The following is a 22,793-nucleotide window of genomic DNA, read 5'->3' on the forward strand; positions in this document are numbered from 1 at the left end:
TATGTAAATCATGCAACACACCCAGTTATTTCAAGGTAATGGTCTTACAAGCATTATAAAAATTAGAGAGTCTGAATCACAGGTTTGTAAAAGGATAAGAATCATGGGTCATTTTCTCAATCACGCCTTAAACTGTACTTGTATCTAAATGATTTAGGAAAAGGGGTGTGGAAATGATACAGTGCCTTAATATGGGAAAGGAAATTAAATGTATCATTTATCATTTAATTTCCCTTTATTGCTACTATAAATAATCAATGACTTCATTTTTAGCTACTGATTGGATAAATGTACCCATTAAGGGCCATACGATGTGCTACAGCTGTATTACTGATAACTGTCAGTAGTACTGATTGGTTACAACATGCTAAATGGTGATAAACTGAAACCTAAGCTCACTGATGGCCTACCGAGTAAAGGCATTGTCTAGTATAACACGAAAGGAGTAATTTTAACTGCCCGCCCACCCAGCGGAAATCAGGCTGTTAAAATCACCCGTGAGACATAACTGCCGAGGTTCTGGTCTCTTCCTGCAGGTGCCGATTTTAACCAAAGAGAAGTCGGGGCCAGAAGAGGCCCAAAAAGTTTTCTTTCAATTTGTTTGACTTTCTTTGTGGGGCCACGAGAACCGGGAGAGCTCTTCCCACCCCACAACACAGGTATTCTAATTTATCTGGAAAAAAACAACATTTCAGCTTGCCCTTCCTCCCAGTTGCAAGGCCCTCCCAATCCCCCTCACCGGTGACATACCCGAGTGCCGGGCGCCCTTTGAGTGCCTGGCTGGAGCTCCTGTCACCTGATATTCCGCTTCCACCCGCCAGCCAGCTGCCGCTTCCCGTCGGATTTGGGTGGGAACCTGACTCAGCCTATCCAGGTAATGCCTGGGAGTTGAAGTATTTCTGGCCTTGCGCTGCCGAGGTCAGGACGGTTTGTCGCCCATCTCGATGCCCCCCCCACATCCCCCCCCCCCTCCCCACACCCGATGCCCCTCTCCTCCCCCCATCACACGACTCCTGCCCCAAGTTAAAATTGGGGCTTAAATCATACAGGCCAGAGGTGCAAAGTTCAGTTCCTGAGCCAGCTGATCTCCACCACAGCAGTAATTGAGGTGTTACAGTTGGCTTCATCAACCCTGAGCTAAGGAAGGGAAAATTCAGACAGATTTTTCATTTGTAATTGCTATCCAGTGACCCCTGTTAGCAAGGGAATGTGTGGACATTGTATGAAAACATGATCTACCTTGGCTGTTGATGTTATATAGCCTGTTGGTGCCTGCTGTTAGGCTCGTACATTTGGACAAGGGCATTTCAAAGAACCGGCACAGGCATGAAGGGACAAATGGCCTCCTTCTGTGCTGTATGATTCTATGAAATAGGAAATGGAAACTGACAGCATTTAACAGAACTGCGCCCCAGCAAGAGGCAGGAGTGGAGGGATGAAAATTTAATTTAAAAAATGACAGAAACCAAGGCCTGAGTTCAAATTACAGTCCAGTCTCAATCATGTCATTGGGCCGTAACATGCATATGTAAAGAAGGGCCCTGTTGGCTCCGGGTGCATGCCCTTTCTGCCTGCTCAGGAGAGCAGGTTAAAATTGCAGATGTTGTGTTCATGGCAGGTAAGAGCCAGGGCGATTTTAACTGCCCAACCGCCAGGTTTCTGCTGAGTGAGTAGAGTTAACATTGCTGGGATCCCTTCCACCAGCACAAGTGCAATGGAATGGAATCCGTTGATGCACATGCACAAAGACACAGATCCAATGCCAAATTGGAAGCACATGTTTATTTTTATGGCTGGCGCAGGTGCATTGTGCTTGCACCTGCGCCAGCAGAATTCGCCCTTGTAAGGTTTGAATGGCCTAGAGCTGCTCTGCCTGAGGTAGGTTTGTCCGGGAGTCCCCGGATAGCCCAGGACGCTCCTGGAATGGGGGATGGACTTCCCGAGTGCTGCTGTATTTTTTGCAGAGTCGGGAGCAACAGCAACAGCAACGTGATGAGTGGGAGCAGCACTGAGAGAGGAGCTACCAGTAAAGGCTGAGTGAAACCTGGGGACTTTACTGTGGATAAATAGTGAAAGATTGTTTCCACTGGTGGACAAATGGGGAATAAGGGAACGGAGATCGATAATTCTCCAAGGGGAAAGGAAGAAGAAATGTTTTTCAACTGAGGGCTATTAGACCACGGGATGCTTCACTACGAGTGGCTATTGAGGCAGGGCCCATAACAAAATTTAAAAGGGAATAGGATAAATATTTGAAAAGGAAGGATGCAAAAGGATCTGGGAGGATGGGTTTGCAGGAGAGACACCAACATCGGAAAAGGCAGTGGGGTTGACTGGCCTCCTCCAGTACAATATTAAAACTCTCTTTTATGAGTCCAAACCCAAAGAGTGGTTTGGAAATGTTGATGCTGAGCTGAGTTTAGGACAATGCTCCCTGTGAGAAGTATCCCAAACACTGAGCCTGCTGTCCTTTGTGCAAGCTCTCGGTTTGCTTCAGCTCGCTCTGTGCCGGCCAGGTTTAGAACATAAGAAATAGGAGCAGGAGTAGGCCATTTGGCCCCTCGAGCCTGCTCCACCATTCAATAAGGTCATGGCTAATCTGATCATGGACTCAGCTCCACTTCCCTGCTCGCTCCCCACAACCCTTTACTCCCTTATCGCTCAAAAATCTATCTATCTCTGCCTTAAATATATTCAATGATCCAGCCTCCACAGCTCTCTGGGGCAGAGAATCCCATAGATTTACAACCCCCTGAGGAAGTCCAAGTACAGATGGGTTCTGACCGAGGTTCCCAGTTCAGAGTGTCACCTTCACACAGAATCCTAGTCCAAATCAAGGTCCAAGGAGATTGGGCCTAATAAAAGTGTCATCGACTGGGGAGCCTGAGCGGACCTTGTGACTTGGAAATATATTGCTGTTCCTTCATCGTCGCTGGGTCAGAATCCTGGAACCCTGCCTAACAGCACTGTGAGAGCACGGACTGCAGCGGTTCAAGGCGACGGCTCATCTCCATCTTCTCAAGGGCAATTAGAGACGGACAATAAATGTCAGCAACACCCACATCCCATGAAAGAATTTTTTAAAAATCTGTATTTGAATAAAAGTATAACAAACATTATAAAGTATTCCTTATCTTTCCCAATCTATGATAAATTGTAATATTTGTTTTGACTGAAACAAAAAGTGTTTCATCATTTCCTCAACTGAAATTTGATAAATGCGTTTATGATTTCATTACACAATTAGCACATTCAGAAAATCTCCCCCCAATGAGTCAGAGATGACTCGATTGGTAGCTGGGAGTAAATCGATCCTTATTCTTTATCCCTAGTGACTAATTTCCATATCCAGTATTTTCAGATCGTTTTTCCTCCCAGAAACCGGTGAGTGAGTCTCATCTGATCTGTAAATGATCAGAGTTGAAATGCAAACAAGAAGGGGTGAAGAAATAAAAGACATAATCATTAGCTAGTTATTTATTTACCTATTCTCCGTGACGATGCCAACGATGAAAAAGAAGCGAACACAGTCCTTCCATTGAGTGGTTGGACATGTCGAAAGTTAGAATCCAACGTGCGATCACCTGTCTTCAAACTGGTCTCCAATTTGTCCAACTGAAGAAAGGACAGGATAGAGCTTCAGCAACCATACTCATAACTAGAGCTTCAGTAACCATTCTCAGATAACCAGAGCTTCAGTAACTATTCCCAGATAACCAGAGCTTCAGTAACCATTCCCAGATAACCAGAGCTTCGGTAACCACACTCAGATAAATAACAGAAAATTCATTTGTGGGTAGAAACAATAAATTACTATAATGATCACTATAATGGATTCTTTCTTAAACTTCATGCTCAATGAATCAACATTGTTTTTTAAAGGAGTCAGGTTTGTAAAGACAAGTGTGTGACTACTTTATTAGACTATGGATTCCATGGGGGTAATTTTAACCCCCAAAAACGAGTGGGTTGGGGGTCGGGTGATATCGCTCCCGGGAGTCGGGTTGACCATTCCATTATTATAATGAGGCTAGGAGTCTTACATTTAATGTGTCTTACAGGTTTAACCCTGGACAGCTGGGTTTCCCACGCCTCGGGAAACTTGGCAGCTCAAGGGAGGTGAGGACAGCTTTGGGGAAAAGATAAGTGCCCCAACAGCACTGCTTGTGGGGCAGGAGGAGCAGGAGTGCTTCCTCCCAGCCCATCAATATATCTTCTTCCCTGCCAACGGATCATGACCTCTGCCATCGGACCCCCTCCATCCAAAGACCCCCCACCCCCCACTCCTGGGTCAAACCCCAGCCCTGAGACCAAGGATCAGGCCACCCCCAGGATTGGTGATTCGATGCCCCCATCCCATCAGGATCCAACACCCCCTCCACTGAGATCAGATATCAGACAACCCCCTCCCCCGGGATCGGAGCCCCACCTCTGGGGTTCGGAGATCAGATCCCCCTAAGATCCAGAGCCCCAACTCGCTCACACTAACACAGCAACAGGCTCCTTACCTGCTCCTGTGGTTGTGGCCTCCTCCAGAGCATTCCCTGCCCAATAGGGAGCTGAGCCTGTCAATCAGGCTGCCTTCCAGGAAGGGAACGTTGAAAAAAGACCCAGATTTTCGGGTTTCCTGTCCAAAGCTCCGCCTACACAACTCACCCCCTCCTCCCCTGTCAATATTGGGGTCCATGAGTTGATACATTTTTAGACTGATTATTGATGATTCTTACAGACACACATCAGCACAATGGTTCCTCCTTAAAGCATTTGTCCACCACCAGTGTGTCTAATTATAATTATGTCTTTTGGCAAATCAGGTTCCACTTCTAGGTCTGGGTTTGAATCCAACCCAGACTGTTGGGATGAAACTCTCCCTTTGTTGGACAAAACAGTCCTAACTAAAAAGAGCTTCATCAATCTGGCTGCAGTTCGTAGTGATGATTGGTCCAGCGCACAAAACTGCCCACAGTTTAGCACAAACAGGTGACACTCTCACACATAGGGGTGGCTGCCATGAAATGTATAAAAAAAACCTGAAGTCTGCTAAAGTTTACACAGTAGTTCCATTCGATTAATTCGATCTGCATTGCGATTAGATTATTATAGTATTAAATTAAAATGAATTATTATTATTGTTAAGCTATGTCTAACATAATACAGTACAAGATATAAAGAAAATAAGGAACAAGAAAGCAGGTACTGCATAAGAAATATGGCCCCTGGGGCCCACTCCATTATCACTCTTTTTGATTTGTAACCACACCATTGTTTTTATTTGGCACAAGACTCACGGCAGAGCACTGGGCTGCTGAATGCACGACTTGCACACACCTTCTCATTCATTAATGCCTGAGTATAAAAGGCACTGGCTGACGACTCTCGGTGCTTTTGCAGTGTTTCACTGTTAGAAATCTAACTCCTAATTGCCTCATAGCTGTATACATACCTGTGCTTGGGAAATTTGGACGGTTTCGTTGAATACAGTCCAAGTAACCGTTTGAAAGCAGGGTGGAGTTGTCAGAGATCCATTATATCGAAAAAAGTGGTACAGCTGACTCGGTAACAACGTGTTTATATCAAAACCAGGAATGTGTACATTAACACCTGAAATGGAATCAAAGCAACACAGTGGGTTCTGTGTAGAGAGCATCTCGAGAAAGATTTAAATATCAGAAACTGTACAATCCGAGGGCAAATCACAATAATTTATTTTAATACACAATAATTTTGGCTTTGTAAGTAATCTTAGATAATTACTAACCTTTCACCCCAAATCAATCCATGTTAGAAATACTTTTAAGTTATTCACATCAAATGAAATGTAATAAATTAAAAAAAAATCTAAAATACATAATGTCGCCGCAGTTACTTTTTAAAAAGAAGGGATTTATTGTGTGAAATAAACTTGTACTAGGACTACAAAATGTAATGTGGTCAGGTGTGCTAACATCTTTCATCCAAAATGCACACCTTTATGTACATTTCATCCGTGCCAGGTAATGGAGAGGTTTATAAGCAGGTGTGGCAAGTGCTGAATGGGAGAAGCTATCTCCTGAGATTTGAACACGGCTGTATCCTGAGAACTCCTAAACTCAGGCTTTGGGCCAAAATATTGTGCATGAGTCAGATAACTCAGGGGAGGAGGGGAGAGAGAATGGTCAAGAACAAAAAGGAAAAGAAATACAAAGAGGAAGAAAAGGAACGCAAGACAGAAAATATATGAAGTGCAGGAGCTAGAGAAGAGACATGGCAGGCAGAAAATAAAGGTGCAACTTGCTTTCCCCACAAGAAGGGAGAAAATCTGAGGCAATGTCTCCTGAATCCATTCCCAATACCTCCTCAGAGCTGGCTAAAGACCAGGGGGGCATAATTCAGGCATGCCAGAAAGCTGGCGCACCAACAATTTCTTGTCTGGTTTCACCGCCGGGAGCGATGAAGCGAACTCTGGATCGATTTTCGAGATTTTGTACTTTTTTTGACGTCAGACTGGAAATCGGTCATAGTGGGGGCAGAAGTGCGACGGTAAGTCCTGCTGAGGGGCGGAAGTTGGGGCGGGATTGAGTCTCCGCCGCTGTCACTCAGTGGCGGAGCGGTGGTGACATCACCGCGTATGTGCGTCACCACACTCTCTCCCCTCCGATAAAGGGGAGAGAATCGGGCATTTTTTAGCTTCGGCCACTGTGCCACTAGGGAGGGTTTCGGCCGGGCCAGCGGCCTGACACCCAAGATGGGGTGCGAGGCTGCCTGTTGGCGGCCCGGCCGAACTCGTGGGCAATATTTTGCTGGCCGATCAGGAAGTCGGCCGGCAAAAATAAAACCATGGCGGCTGTGGTAGTGCTTCCTCCCCTTGAAGGGCCGCCGCGCTGCCGGGCTGCACATAGGAGAAGGCGCACCGACAGAGAAAGCTGTCGGGGAAACCTAGCGGCGGGGCAACGATTTTATTACTTGAATTTGGGTTGGAGTATTCTGGAGAAGCGGGAGAGCGGTGGTGTGCGTTTTGATGATGCGCTTGCGGTGGTCAGCAGCAACGGGATGGAAGTGGGGACAGGCCGCAAAATCCCCAACCTGAATTTGGGACAAGGTGGCCAATGGACTGCAACATGGCGGCCACTCGATTCCACCACATGGCCGCCGCAAAATGGTGGAAAGGGGTCTTATACGGACCCTGAATTTCGGCCCCCAGAATGGGCAAAGAGCTCGGAGAAAATTACAGCCAGGCTTCTCGGTGGAGGAAACTGCCAGGAAGGCTACGGTTGAAAAAATTGTGATAAACTGATGAGATACATTGTAAAGAAAAGCCATCGAGAATTAAAAATATATGCAGACAGCATTGACAATGCTCTGTATTACAGCAGGACTAACAGCTGACAACACCTGTTAATTTAGACTAGAGCCATATTTAGCTGGGCGGAATGTGCCTAACCTCTGTTTAAGGCCCTTATATCTGCTGCCACTCACACTGTTTGTCAGGTACAAATCAAACAAAAAGTACCTGAACGAGAAAAAACTGAGATGTTCTTTATGGAAATTCAATGCCCCTATCTCATGGCTATTTGTGTCCACAATAACATGTTATCTATCACATTATCACTGCTGCAATCCTGACACTTAGTATCAGCATTCTTAATTACCCCGCACTCAATAACAAATTGCTTTTGGCACACAGGCAGTGGAGCATGAGTGACACTATCAAAAAATGTATGTTTGACTCAGCAACTGTATCCAGTCATCATCATAGGCAGTCCCTCGAAATCGGGGAAAACTTGCTTCCACTCTAAAAGTGAGTTCTCAGGTGACTGTACAGTCCAATATAGGAATTACAGTCTCTGTCACAGGTGGGACAGACAGTCGTTGAAGGAAAGGGTGGGTGGGGAGCCTGGTTTGCCGCACGCTTCTTCCGCTGTCTGTGCTTGATTTTTACATGCTCTCGGCGACGAGACTCGAGGTGCTCAGCGCCCTCCCAGATGCTCTTCCTCCACTTAGGGCGGTTTTAGGCCAGGGACTCCCAGGTACCGGTGGGGATGTTGCACTTTATCAAGGAGGCTTTGAAACGTTTCCTCTGCCCACTTGGGGCTCGATTGCCGTGTAGGAGTTCCGAGTAGAGCACTTGCTTTGGGAGTCTCGTGTCGGTTATGCGGACGATGTGGCCCACCCAACGGAGCTGGTCGACTGTGGTCAGTGCTTCGGTGCTGGGGATGTTGGCCTGATCGAGAACACTGACGTTGGTGCGTCTGTCCTCTCAGGGGATTTGCAGGATCTTGCGGAGGCACCGCTGGTAGTACTTCTCCAGCACTTTGAGGTGTCTACTGTATATGGTCCATGAATCTGCACCATATAGGAGGAGGGGTATCACTACTGCCCTGTAGACCATAAGCTTGGTGCCAGATTTGAGGTCCTGGTCTTCAAGCACTCTCTTCCTTAGGCAACCAAAGGCTGCGGTGGCACACTGAGGCAGTGTTGGACTTCGTCGTTGATGTCTGCTCTGATAGTAGGCTCCCGAGGTATAAGAACATAAGAAATAGGAGCAGGATTAGGCCATACGGCCCCTTGAGCCTGTTCCACCATTTCATACGATCATGGCTGATCCGATCATGGACTCAGGTCCACTTCCCTGCCCGCTCCCCATAACTCCTTATCAGTTAAGAAACTGCTCTCTCTTAAATTTATTCAATGACCTAGCTTCCACAGCACTCTGAGGCAGCGAATACCACAGATTTACAACCCTCTGATAGAAGAAATTCCTCCTCATCTCTGTTTTAAATGGGCGGCCCCTTATTCTAAGATCATGCCCTCTAGTTCTAGTCTCCCCTATCAATGAAACATCCTCTCTGCATCCACCTTGTCAAGCCCCCTCATAATCTTAAATGTTTCGATAAGATCACCTCTCATTCTTTGAATTCCAATGAGTAGAGGCCCAATCTACTCAACCTTTCCTCATAAGTCAACCCCCTCAACTCCAGAATCAACTTAGTGAACCTTCTCTGAATTGGCTCCAAAGCAAGTATATCCTTTCTTAAATATGGAAACCAAAACTGTATGCAGTATTCCAGGTGTGGCCTCACCAATACCTTGTATAACTGTAGCAAGACTTCCCTGCTTTTATACTCCATCCCCTTTGCAATAAAGGACAACAGTCCTTTGGCCTTCCTGATCACTTGCTGTACCTGCATACTAACCTTTTGTGTTTCATGCACCAGGTCCCGCTGCAATTTTTCTCCATTTAAATAATAACTTGTTCTTTGATTTTTTCTGCCAAAGTGCATAAACTCACACTTTCCAACATTCTACTCCATCTGTCAAATTTTTGCCCACTCACAGCCTGTCTATGTCCTTTTGCAGGTTTTTGTGTCCTCCTCACACATTGCTTTTCCTCCCATCTTTGTATCATCAGCAAACTTGGTTATATTACACTTAGTCCCTTCTTCCAAGTCATTAATATAGATTGTAAATAGTTGGGGTCCCAGCACTGATCCCTGCGGCACTCCACTAGTTACTGATTGCCAACCCGAGAATGAACCATGTATCCCCACTCTCTGTTTTCTGTTAGTTAGCCAATCCTCTATCTGTACTAATATATTACCTGCAACCCTGTGAACTTTTATCTTGTGCAGTAACCTTTTATGTGGCACCTCATCAAATGCCTTCTGGAAGTCCAAATACACTGGTTCCCCTTTATTCACCCTGTTTGTTACATCCTCAAAGAATTCCAGCAAATTTGTCAAACATGACTTCCCCTTCTTAAATCCACGCTAACTCTGGCTGATTAAATTATGTTTTTCAAAATGTCCTGCTACTGCTTTAATAATGGACTCCAACATTTTCCCAACCACAAATGTTAGGCTGACTGGTCTATAGTTTCCTGCTTTTTGTCTGCCTCCTTTTTTAACTAGCGGCGTCACATTTGCAGTTTTCCAATCTGCTGGGACCTCCCCAGAATCCAGAGAACTTGGTAAATTACACCCAATACATCCACAATCCCTGCTGCTACTTCTCTTAAGACCCTAGGATGCAAGCCATCAGGTCCAGGGGATTTATCTGCCTTTAATCCCATTGTCTTACTGAGTACCACCTCCTTAGAGATTGTGATTATGTTAAGTTCCTCCTCCCCCCCCCCCCCTATAGCCCCTTGACTATCCACTGTTGGGATATTTTTAGTGTCCTCTACCGTAAAGACTGATACAAAATAGTTGTTCAGAGTTTCTGCCATCTCCATGTTCCTCATCACTAATTCCCCAGTCTCACTTTTTTCCTTTTTATATATCTATAGAAACTCTTTCTATCTGTTTTCATATGGAAAATGGTCCACGTTGTCCAACGCCACTGCCGGCCAAGAACGGGGAGACACTCATTAAGGACACCAAGGCAATCAGGGCCTGCTGAAAGGACCACTTCAAAGGTCTCCTTAATCGAGACTCTGCCTTTGACATGAGTGTCCTCGACTCCATCTCATGGCATGCTACCCGCCACCATCTCAGCAAAACCCCAGCCCTGCACGAGGTAGAAAAGGCCATCTGTCAGCTCAAGAACAACAACGCATCAGGAGCAGATGGAATCCCCGACGAGGCACTAAAGTATGACGAAGAAGCAGTATTGGCATGAATGCATGATCTTATCTGTCTTATCAGGAAGGAGGAGAGCATGCTGGGAAATCTCAAGAGATGCCGTAACCGTGACCATCTTCAAAAAAGGGGACAAGTCCGACTGCGGCAACTACAGAGGAATCTCCATGCTGTCAGCCACTGGGAAAGTCATCGCTAGAATTCTCCTCAACTGTCTTCTCCCTGTGGCTGAAGAGCTCCTCCCAGTCACAATGCAGATTCCATCCACGAAGGAGTATAATGGACATGATCTTCACCTCACGACAACTACAAGAGAAATGCAGGGAACAGCACCAACCCTTGTACATGGCCTTCTTTGACCTCACAAGGGCCTTTGACACTGTCAGCCATGAGGAACTATGGAGCGTTCTCCGTTTCGGCTGCCCTCAAAAGTTTATCACCATCCTCCTCCTGCTCCACGATGACATGCAAGCCGTGATCTTGGCCAACAGATCCACCACAGACCCAATCCATGTCATCGAGCCAATGCTTTTCTCAATCTTCCTCGCTGCAATGCTCCATCTCACTCTCAACAAGCTCCCAGCTGGAGTGGAACTAAACTATAGAACCAATGGGAACCTGTTCAACTTTCGTCGCCTCCAGGCTAGATCCATGGTCGTCCCATCCTCTGTCATCGAACTACAGTACATGGACGACACTTGTGTCTGCGCACATTCAGAGGCCAAGCCATCGTCAACATCTTCACCAAGACGTAAGCATGGGCCTTACACTGAGCATCCGTAAGACAAAGTTCCTCCACCAACCTGACCCCTCCTCACAGCACTGCCTCCCGGTCATCAAAATCCAGTGTGTACACAAAACAAGCAAATCTATTTCCACTCCCCCTCGGCAATCTGTTCCCTCTGTCAAACATCCTGTCCATTTCGAACCGGTTTGCCCCGCTTAACTCTGAACACCTAAAGCACAATGGATATCTGCTTCTTCAACCAATTAGGAAGTTGTGCTTTTACGGGCAGGATTTCTCACTTTCGTTATCTGACCGCTGGGCCAGGTTTTAGAATGGACAGGCAGTGTTTAAGCGCACTGTCTAAAGTTCTAAAATGTGAACTGCACATTATTTTATGCTTTTGGTCATTTTGGGGCTTGGAAAAAGATAGCTAACCTAATAATCTCATCAGGAAGGAAATCCTGCCCCTACTCACCCGGAATGGCTCACTGACAGCCATTGCATCAAAGCAGGTCGCAGTAGCTGGCTCCAGAAATAAATATACAGTTCAGGTATCGCCAAATAGTTTCCAGTTTCAACATAATGGCCCTGAATTTCCATGGGGGTTCTCCTGATCACTAGGCGTAACTTTGGTGAGAGACCAGCAGAAACTCCAGAGAAACTGTGTGAACGGCTGAAAAGAAAGTTATACTGTAGTAGGAATTCAGGACCAATAGCATTAAACTGGAAATTAATGGAACATTTTTCATGCAATTTAATAGCATTTATTATGAAAAATGAATTCACGTACTGGGCTATTCAGAGCTATGTTAGAATAAATAAGAAATCTTAATAAATTTAAAAATGATCACTTTCAGTAAAACCCCTATTTTTCATAGTTGGATGTTTAATAAGGCGACAGGCTAACACTGAAGAGGAGACAGGAAAGACAGTAGAGGACAGACATGAATGCGTCTCATTGGAGAACTCAACATAGCAGATAGAAAAATAGGGGTTGATTTTGCACGACAGACATGGAGTCCTGATGCTTGACGTGTACCCATTGCACATAACTGTGCTTAGGGCCTGTGCACCAGGTGGGTGCAAGGTTCATTAAAGTCTCAAAAACTATGTTAATGTGGTGAAGCTTCAAAATGTGGTTCCTAGCACCTAAACTGCACTACAGTTCCTCAGTACCGATATAAAACAGGCACTAGATGGTAGGCCCTAAAGTCAGCCATTTTGGGTTTCCTTTCTTAGAGGGGAGTCCGCTTGGTATTTGTAGCAAGTCGCTGTATTGAGACTCAACTATTTGTTTGCTTATTTATTGGTTTATATTTGCCTTTAAACCTTCTTAAATCCGTACCACATCTCATATCTGTGGTTGTTTGCCAAAGTAAGGGTAATTCTACTAAGCCCAGATAACATCTCTGGTTGTCCCTATTCAACTGCTGGTTGTAGAAGAGGAAAAGGAGGATTAGAGGAGGCCTGGATGGCAAGTGGGTTTACACCATAAACACTGAAGAAGGAGCTACCCCTACCATGTATACTGGTCAAAGCATATGTAGCTTGACATGTCTAAGGACAATTTACAAGGAAGCTGTGATAGGACTATCATTCCTTCAGCTGCTTGTCACTGTCTCAGCATGCACAGAAATGTGTGTGGGAGCAAGCTATATTCCAATAATGAGGTTGTTTAAAATCTTATGTTATGGTAGCCTTAATATGATTCCCCAGCATGGTGAATCTAGACAAACTAGACCGCTAAAGGTCCAAGGGGACAGATGTTATATACGGCCGTCCAGTGAGGTAGTAGCAGGCTGAAAATGGTATTGGGTCACTTACTGCCAAATTTACACTGGTGTTCCGGCCAATGCTGTCTTAATGGGGGCTTTTAGATGAGTGGTCGGAGCACATGCCTGTTTCAGGCAGGAGGCCACAATTATTGTGGAAATAGGGGTCCTATGATGTATATAGGACTCTGAGTGAAATATTATAGAATCATAGAATCATAAACATTTACGACACAGAAGGAGGCCATTCGGCCCATCATGTCTAATATGTCCTTACTATACAGTATAAATGCACACGAGGCCCGTACTTGAGAAAAGACATTCTGTGACCAGTTACCTTTATTACCAAGACCTCAAGAGGCAGATGGTGGGTGGAGCTTCCCCTTTGAAAACCTGAAAGTTCAGGTTAGGAGTGTCTCCCACAAGTTCACTCTTGTGGTCAGTGTTCTCAAGGTATACAACTTAGGTCAGCTTATACATGGGTTACAATGACAGTTGAATACATGACATCACCTCCCCCTCAATGTCTAATTGGGATCACAGGTTAAGTCTCTCTGGTGGTTTACGCTCCCTTGTAGAGCGCCTGAGTTGGGGCTCCGGTTGTTGGGCGCTGGCCTGAGTGTCTTCTGTTTGCGGTGCCTCAGGCCTGTCTGAACTGCCCAAAGTGACTGGGCTCTCCTCCACTTGGTTCCGGCGTTCGTTCACTCTATGTCGTGTTCTTCCTCTGCTTCTTCTATGGGGTTGCTGAACCTCCTTTTAGTTTGATCCACGTGTTTGCGGCAGATTTGTTCATTGGTAAGTTTAACTACCAAAACCCTATTCCCCTCTTTGGCAATCACAGTGCCTGCAAGCCATTTGGGCCCTGCAGCGTAATTAAGGACAAAAACAGGGTCATTGACATCAATACATATCGCCCTCGCATTCCTGTCATAACGCCTGCTCTCAACAATTTCTTTCAGAGTAGGGTGTATAAGGGATAACCTGGTTTTGAGCATCCTTTTCATTAGCAGCTCTGCGGGTGGAACCCCTGTGAGCGAGTGTGGTCGGGATCTATTGGCCAACAGGAGGTGTGATAAGCGGCTTTGTAGGGAACCCCCTTGGATTCTGAGCATCCCCTGTTTGATTATCTGCACTGCTCGCTCCACCTGGCCGTTTGAGGCCGGCTTGAACGGTGCTGTTCTGACATGGTTGATTCCATTGTCTGCCATGAAGTCCTGGAATTCAGTGCTTGTGAAGCACGGGCCATTGTCGCTGACCAAGACATCCGGTAGACCATGGGCGGCGAACATTGCCCGTAGACTTTCTACCGTGGCAGAGGATGTGCTTGAATTTAAAATGGCACACTCAATCCATTTGGAGTAGGCATTTACTACAACCAAAAACATTTTTCCCATGAAAGGACCTGCGCAGTCCACATGGATGCGTGACCATGGCTTGGCGGGCCAGGACCAGGGGCTAAGGGGGGCTTCCCTGGGTGCGTTGCCCAGCTGAGCATACGTGTTGCACGTGTGAACACAAAGTTCCAGGTCTGCATCTATCCTTGGCCACCAAACATGTGACCTGGCAATTGCCTTCATCATGACAATGCCCGGGTGCTCATTGTGAAGTTCTCTGATAAACACCTCTCTGCCCTTCTGGGGCATGACTACTCGGTTTCCCCACAGTAGGCAATCGGCCTGAATTGAGAGTTCATCCTTGCGCCTATGAAACGGTTTAAACTCCTCAGGGCATGCCCCGTATGTGGCTGCCCAGTCCCCATTCAGGACACATTTCTTAACTAAAGACAGTAGCGGTCTTTATTTGTCCAGACTTTAATCTGACGGACTGTCACAGGTGAGCCTTCGCTTTTGAAAGCTTCAACAGTCATGACCATCTCAGCATCATGCTCAGCTGCCCCCTCAGTGGTGGCTAGTGGTAGCCTGCTGAGTGCATTGGCACAGTTTTCAGTGCCCGGTCTGTGCCGAATTGTGTAGTCATAGGCAGCTAACGTAAGTGCCAACCTCTGTATGCGGGCCGATGCATTTGCATTTATGGCCTTGTTGTCGGCCAAAAAGGATTTTAGGGGTTCATGATCTGTCTCCACCTCAAATTTCCTGCCAAACAGGTACTGGTGCATTTTTTTTACTGCATATACATATGCTAGCGCTTCCTTTTCTACCATCCTGTAGCCCCTTTCTGCCTGGGACAGACTTCTGGAGGCATAAGGTACCGGCTGTAACTGACCATTGGCATTCACATGCTGCAACACACACCCGACCCCATAGGACGACGCATCGCACGTTAAAACAAGTTTCTTACACGGGTCATATAACGTTAACAGTTTGTTGGAGCATAACAAATTGCGTGCTCTATCAAAAGTCCTTTCCTGGCTGTGCCCCCAGACCTAATCGCGACCTTTGCGTAGGAGCACGTGTAGCGGCTCTAACAGCGTGCTCAATTTGGGAAGAAAGTTAGCAAAATAGTTCAGGAGCCCCAGGAACGAACGCAGCTCTGTCGTGTTATGGGGTCTGGGTGCTCTCTGGATCGCTTCCGCTTTGGACGCAGTAGGTCTGATCCCATCTGCTGCTACCCTCTTCCCCAGGAATTCTACCTCTGGAGCTAAGAAGACGCACTTCGCCTTTTTCAGTCGCAGCCCTACCCGGTCCAGTCTGCGTAGCACCTCCTCCAGGTTGTGGAGGTGTTCTTCAGTATAGTGACCCGTGATGAGGATGTCGTCTTGAAAAACCACCGTCCTTGGAATCGATTTGAGGAGGATTTCCATATTTCGCTGAAAGATCGCGGTGGCCGAACGAATCCCGAACGGACATCTGTTGTACTCAAACAACCCCTTGTGCGTCGTGATGGTGGTCAGCTTCTTCGACTCACTCGCCAGCTCCTGGGTCATGTAAGCTGAGGTCAGGTCCAATTTTGAAAAAAGTTTGCCACCGGATAGCGTCGCAAAGAGGTCCTCCACTCTTGGTAGCGGGTACTGGTCTTGGAGTGACACCCGATTGATGGTGGCCTTGTAGTCGCCACATATCCTGACCAACCCATCCGCCTTGAGCACCGGCACGATCGGGCTCGCCCAGTCACTGAATTCGACTGGCGAGATGATGTCTTCCCTCAGCAAGCGGTCCAATTCGCATTAAACCTTTTCCCACATCACGTATGGCACCACTCTGGCCTTGTGGTGTACTGGCCTGGCATCCGGGTTTATGTGAATCACTACCTTGGTCCACATGAAAGTGCTGATGCCGAGTTAAAATAATGAGTCAATTTTGTCCAGGACCGGTGAGCATGATACTCATTCCACAGAAGAAATTGCATTGACATCGCCCCATTTCCAGTTCATGTCAGCAAGCCAACTCCTCCCCAGTAGTGTGGGACTGCCCCTCGGGACAATCCAGAGTGGCAACCTGTTCTCTGAATTTTTGTGGGTCACGACTACCTAGCACTGGAATGATCTCCTTTGTATATGTCCATAGCAGTGCGTCAATCAGCAATAATTTTGGCCTCCTGGCATTGGATACCCACAACCTTTCGAACTGTTTGATACTCATCAGGGACTGGCTGGACCCTGTGTCTAGCTCCATTAATACTGGGATGCCATTGAGGAGCACTTTCTTCATTATCGGTGGCGTTCTGGTATATGAACTGTATATGTGCTCCACATATATTCAGCGAGTTCATAGATAGATTCTATCTATGAACTCGCTGAACTTCAGCTTCCAGCGATTTCCCCCAGTATTCATTTGACCTCATAGGGCTTACATCGGGCCCGTCCTCCTCGTACATCAACCTGGCTGCAGGCTTCCTGCACATACATGCCAAGTGACCGCTGACGTTGCAGTTTCTGCAGGTATATTGCTGATACCTGCAAGCTCTGGCTGGGTGTTTTCCTCCACACCTCCAGCATGAGCTGGAGGCCCTGTTGTTGGAAACAAAAGGTCCATTACCAGTCGATCGCCTCTGACTGTCTCTGTTACTGTCCTTAAGCGCACCATTAACAGGTGTTGATGGCCCCATGACCGGCCGCATTGTTCATTGTGATGGCATGAATAGTCGTTCAGCTAGCCATTGTCTCTGTTGAATTCCCCCTTTGGGTTCGACTGCATGCTGGGGCATGTCCGATTGCCCTTGTCTGCCTAGAGAACTGTGTGCCACGTTAACAATGTTGACTCCCTGGTTGTTTGCCACATTTGAGCCAAGATTTTTGCCATAAATCATTCTGGTCTCTTCCTCCCCTGAAATAAATGTCTGGGCTATCATAGCCGCCGCTTCCAAGGTCAAGTCTTTGGTCTCAATCAGTTTCCTGAAAACCCCAGCGTGCCCGATGCCCTCAATAAAAAAGTCTCGCAGCATCTCCGCTCTGCATGTATCTGGGAACTTACATAGGCTCGCCAGTCGCCTAAGATCTGCCACGAAGTCTGGAACACTTTGCCCTTCTCGCCACCGGTGCGTGTAAAACCGATGTTTCGCCATGTGCATGCTGCTTGCCGGTTTAAGGTGTTCCCCGATCAACTTACTGAGCTCTTCGAATGTCTTGTCCGCCGGCTTCTCTGGCGCTAGAAGGTCCTCCATCAGGGAGTACATTCTGGATCCACAAACCGTCAGGAGATGAACCCTGCGTTTGTTGGCCGAATCCTGTCCCAACCATTCCTTAGTGACAAAACTTTGCTGTAGTCTCTCAATAAAGTCGTCCCAATCATCACCAACACAGTACCTCTCTTCTGTGCTGCTAGTGGCCATGCTCGCGTGGTTTAAATCCCAGTTTCTCGTCGCCAATAATATGTCCTTACTATACAGTATAAATGCACACGAGGCCCATACTTGAGAAAAGATCACTCTGTGACCAGTTACCTTTATTACCAAGACCTCAAGAGGCAGATGGTGGGTGAATCTTCCCCTTTTATACCGGAAAGTCCAGGTTAAGAGTATCTCCCACAAGTTCGCCCCCTGTGGTCAGTGTTCTCAAGGTGTACAACTTAGGTCAGCTTATACATGGATTACAATGACAGTTGAATACATGACAGTGTCTGTGCCGACCACACAAGAGCTATCCAACCTAATCCCACGTTCCAGTTCTTGGTCCGTAGCCTTGTAGGCTATGGCACTTCAAGTGCATATCCAAGTACTTTTTAAATGCGATGAGTGTTTCTGCCTCTACCACCTTTTCAGGCAGTGAACTACAGACCCTCACCACCCTCTGGGTGAAAAAAGTTCTCCACACCTCCCCTCTAATCCTTCTATCAATTACTTTAAATCTATGCCTCCTGGTTATTGATCTATCTGCTAAGGGAAATCGTTTTTTTCAATCCACTCCATCTTGGCCCTTCATAATTTTATACACCTCAATTAGGTCTCCCCTCAGCCTCCTCTATTCTAACGAAAAGCAGCTAAAATTCGCCATGCCTAGCAACATCCTCATAAACCTCCTTTGTAACCTCTCTAATACAATCACATCTTTCCTGCAATGTGATCACCAGAAATGCAGATCCAGAAAAAGGCACCCTTCATCATGTTGTGTGACATTACCACTGTGCTAAATGGGATAGATTCAGAATAGATCTAGCAGCTAAAACAGGGCTTCCATGAGGCGCTGTGGGACATTAGCAGCAGCAGAATTGTATTCCACCAAACCTGTAACCTCATGGCCCGGCATATCCCTCACTCTACCATTACCATCAAGCCAGGGGACCAACCCTGGTTCAATGAGGAGTGCAGAAGAACATGTCACGAGCAGCACCAGGCACACCTAAAACTGAGCTACCAACCTGAGGAAACTGCAATACAGGAATACATGCATGATAAACAACGGAAGCAGCATGCTATAGACAGAATAAGCGATCCCACAACCAATGGATCAGATCAAAGCTCTGCAGTCCTGCCACATCCAGTCATGAATGGTGGTGGACAATTAAACAATGAACGGGAGGAGGAGGCTCCATGAACATCCCCATCCTCAATGATGGCGGAGCCCAGCACGAAAGTGCAAAAGCCAAGGCTGAAGTGTTTGCAACCATCTTCAGCCAGAAATGCTGAATGGATGATCCATCTCGGCCTCCTCCTGAGGTCTCCACCATCACAGACTCCAGTCTTCAGCCACATGATATATAGAAGTGGATGAGCGCACTGGGTGCAGCAAAGGCTATGGGCCCCGATAACATCCCAGCTGTCGTGCTGAAGACTTGTGCTCCAGAACTAGCCATAAGAACATAAGAACATAAGAATTAGGAACAGGAGTAGGCCATCTAGCCCCTCGAGCCTGTTCCGCCATTCAACAAGATCATGGCTGATCTGGCCATGGACTCAGCTCCACTTACCCGCCCGCTCCCCATAACCCTTAATTCCCTTATTGGTTAACATAAGAACATAATAAGAACATAAGAATTAGGAACAGGAGTAGGCCATCTAGCCCCTCGAGCCTGCTCCGCCATTCAACAAGATCATGGCTGATCTGGCCGTGGACTCAGCTCCACTTACCCGCCCGCTCCCCATAACCCTTAATTCCCTTATTGGTTAAAAATCTATCTATCTGTGACTTGAATACATTCAATGTGCTAGCCTCAACTGCTTCCTTGGGCAGAGAATTCCAGATTCACAACCCTCTGGGAGAAGAAATTCCTTCTCAACTCGGTTTTAAATTGGCTCCCCCGTATTTTGAGGCTGTGCCCCCTAGTTCTAGTCTCCCCGACCAGTGGAAACAACCTCTCTGCCTCTATCTTGTCTATCCCTTTCATTATTTTAAATGTTTCTATAAGATCACCCCTCATCCTTCTGAACTCCAACGAACAAAGACCCAGTCTACTCAATCTATCATCTCCGGAATCAGCCTAGTGAATCGTCTCTGTACCCCCTCCAAAGCTAGTATATCCTTCCTTAAGTAAGGTGACCAAAACTGCACGCAGTACTCCAGGTGCGGCCTCACCAATACCCTGTACAGTTGCAGCAGGACCTCCCTGCTTTTGTACTCCATCCCTCTCGCAATGAAGGCCAACATTCCATTTGCCTTCCTGATTACCTGCTGCACCTGCAACTAACTTTTTGGGATTCATGCACAAGGACCCCCAGGTCCCTCTGCACCGCAGCATGTTGTAATTTCTCCCCATTCAAATAATATTCCCTTTTACTGTTTTTTTTTCCAAGTTGGATGACCTCACATTTTCCGACATTATATTCCATCTGCCAAACCTTAGCCCATTCGCTTAACCTATCTAAATCTCTTTGCAGCCTCTCTGTGTCCTCTACACAACCCGCTTTCCCACTAATCTTTGTGTCATCTGCAAATTTTGTTACACTACACTCTGTCCCCTCTTCCAGGTCATCAATGTATATTGTAAACAGTTGTGGTCCCAGCACCGATTCCTGTGGCACACCACTAACCACCAATTTCCAACCTGAAAAGGACCCATTTATCCCGACTCTCTGCTTTCTGTTAGCCAGCCAATTCTCGATCCATGCTAATACATTTCCTCTGACTTCGCGTACCTTTATCTTCTGCAGTAACCTTTTGTGTGGCACCTTATCGAATGCCTTTTGGAAATCTAAATACACCACATCCATCGGTACACCTCTATCCACAATGCTCGTTATTTCCTCAAAGAATTCCAGTAAATTAGTTAAACATGATTTCTCCTTCATGAATCCAAGTTGCGTCTGCTTGATTGCACTATTCCTATCTAGATGTCCTGCTATTTCTTCCTTAATGATAGCTTCAAGCATTTTCCCCACTACAGATGTTAAACTAACCATACTATAGTTACCTGCCTTTTGTCTGTTCCCTTTTTTAAACAGAGGCGTTACATTAGCTGCTTTCCAATCCGCTGGTACCTCCCCAGAGTCCAGAGAATTTTGGTAGATTATAACGAATGCATTTGCTATACCTTCCGCCATCTCTTTTAATACCCTGGGATGCATTTCATCAGGACCAGGGGACTTGTCTACCTTGAGTCCCATTAGCCTGTCCAGCACTAACCCCCTAGTGATAGTGATTATCTCAAGGTCCTCCCTTCCCACATTCCCGTGACCAGCAATTTTTGGCATGGTTTTTGTGTCTTCCACTGTGAAGACCGAAGCAAAATAATTGTTTAAGGTCTCAGCCATTTCCAAATTTCCCATTATTAAATCCCCCTTCTCATCTTCTAAGGGACCAACATTTACTTTAGTCACTCTTTTACGTTTTATATATCGGTAAAAGCTTTTACTATCTGTTTTTATGTTTTGCGCAAGTTTACTTTCGTAATCTATCTTTCCTTTCTTTATTGCTTTCTTCGTCATTCTTTGCAGTCGTTTAAAATTTTCCCAATCTTCTAGTTTCCCACTAACCTTGGCCACCTTATATGCATTGGTTTTTAATTTGATACTCTCCTTTATTTCCTTGGTTATCCACGGCTGGTTATCCCTTCTCTTACCGCCCTTCTTTTTCACTGGAATATATTTTTGTTGAGCACTGTGAAAGAGTTCCTTAAAAGTCCTCCACTGTTCCTCATTTGTACCATCGTTTAGTCTGTATTTCCAGTCTACTTTAGCCAACTCTGCCCTCATCTCACTGTAGTCCCCTTTGTTTAAGCATAGTACGCTCGTTTGAGACACTACTTCCTCACCCTCAATCTGTATTAAAAATTCAACCATACTGTGATCACTCATTCCGAGAGGATCTTTTACTAGGAGATCGATTATTATTCCTGTCTCATTACACAGGACCAGATCTAAGATAGCTTGCTCCCTTGTAGATTCTGTAACATACTGTTCTAAGAAACAATCCCGTATGCATTCTATGAATTCCTCCTCCAGGCTACCCCGTGCGATTTGATTTGACCAATCGATATGTAGGTTAAAATCCCACATGATTACTGCCGTTCCTTTTTCACATGCCTCCATTATTCCCTTCATTATTGTCCGCCCCACCGTGAAGTTATTATTTGGGGGCCTATAAACTACGCTCACCAGTGACTTTTTCCCCTTACTATCTCTAATCTCCACCCACAATGATTCAACATTTTGTTCATTAGAGCCAATATCGTCTCTCACAACTGCCCTGATATCATCCTATATTAACAGAGCTACCCCACCTCCTTTCCCTTCTTGTCTATCTTTTCGAATTGTCAGATACCCCTGTATGTTTAATTCCCAGTCTTGGCCACCCTGCAACCACGTTTCTGTAATGGCCACCAAATCATACCATTCGTAATGATTTGTGCCGTCAACTCATTTACTTTATTTCGAATGCTGCGTGCGTTTAAATAGAGTGTTTTAATACTAGTTTTTAAACCATGATTTTTAGTTTTGACCCCTCCTGCAGCCCCTTTATATTCATACATATTGTCCCTTCCTGTCACCTTGTGGTTTACACTTACCCCAGTGCTACTCTGCTCTGTTGCCTCCTGCCTTTTGCATCCTTTCTTGGGGTCCTGTTCATCTGGGCTCTCACCCACTCTAACTAGCTCAGAGCCCGCTCCTGGGTTCCGAATACTCCTCGTATTGAGGCACCGAGCTTTCATGCTTGCCTTTTATTACACTTTGACCCTTTAGAATTTTGCTGTAAAGTGACCCTTTTTGTTTTTTGCCTTGGGTTTCTCTGCCCTCCACTTTTACTCATCTCCTTTCTGTCTCCATTTTGTTTTCCTCTGTCTCCCTGCATTGGTTCCCATCCCCGTGCCTCTAGTCAAGCTATTCCAGTACAGCTACATCACTGGCATCTACCCGACAATACTAGCATCTACCCGACAATGTGGAAACCTGCTCAGTTATGTCCTGTCC

General features: G+C 46.2%; 1 protein-coding gene across 3 annotated transcripts in view; it reads right to left on the minus strand.

Moving 5' to 3' along the window:
• The window catches only part of ca9 (carbonic anhydrase IX), a 155,882-nt gene that overhangs the window by 34,155 nt on the left and 98,934 nt on the right, over positions 1–22,793 (minus strand). For all 3 annotated transcript variants that reach the window (XM_070862485.1, XM_070862484.1, XM_070862486.1), the window contains 2 exons: positions 5,444–5,601; positions 3,486–3,615 (listed from right to left, as the gene is read on the minus strand). In XM_070862485.1, coding sequence (XP_070718586.1) covers positions 3,486–3,615; positions 5,444–5,601 — 288 coding nt within the window. The remainder of the gene's footprint in view (positions 1–3,485; positions 3,616–5,443; positions 5,602–22,793) is intronic.

This window comes from Pristiophorus japonicus, chromosome 2, assembly GCF_044704955.1.
Source record: "Pristiophorus japonicus isolate sPriJap1 chromosome 2, sPriJap1.hap1, whole genome shotgun sequence".
Classification (NCBI taxonomy): Eukaryota; Metazoa; Chordata; class Chondrichthyes; family Pristiophoridae; genus Pristiophorus; species Pristiophorus japonicus.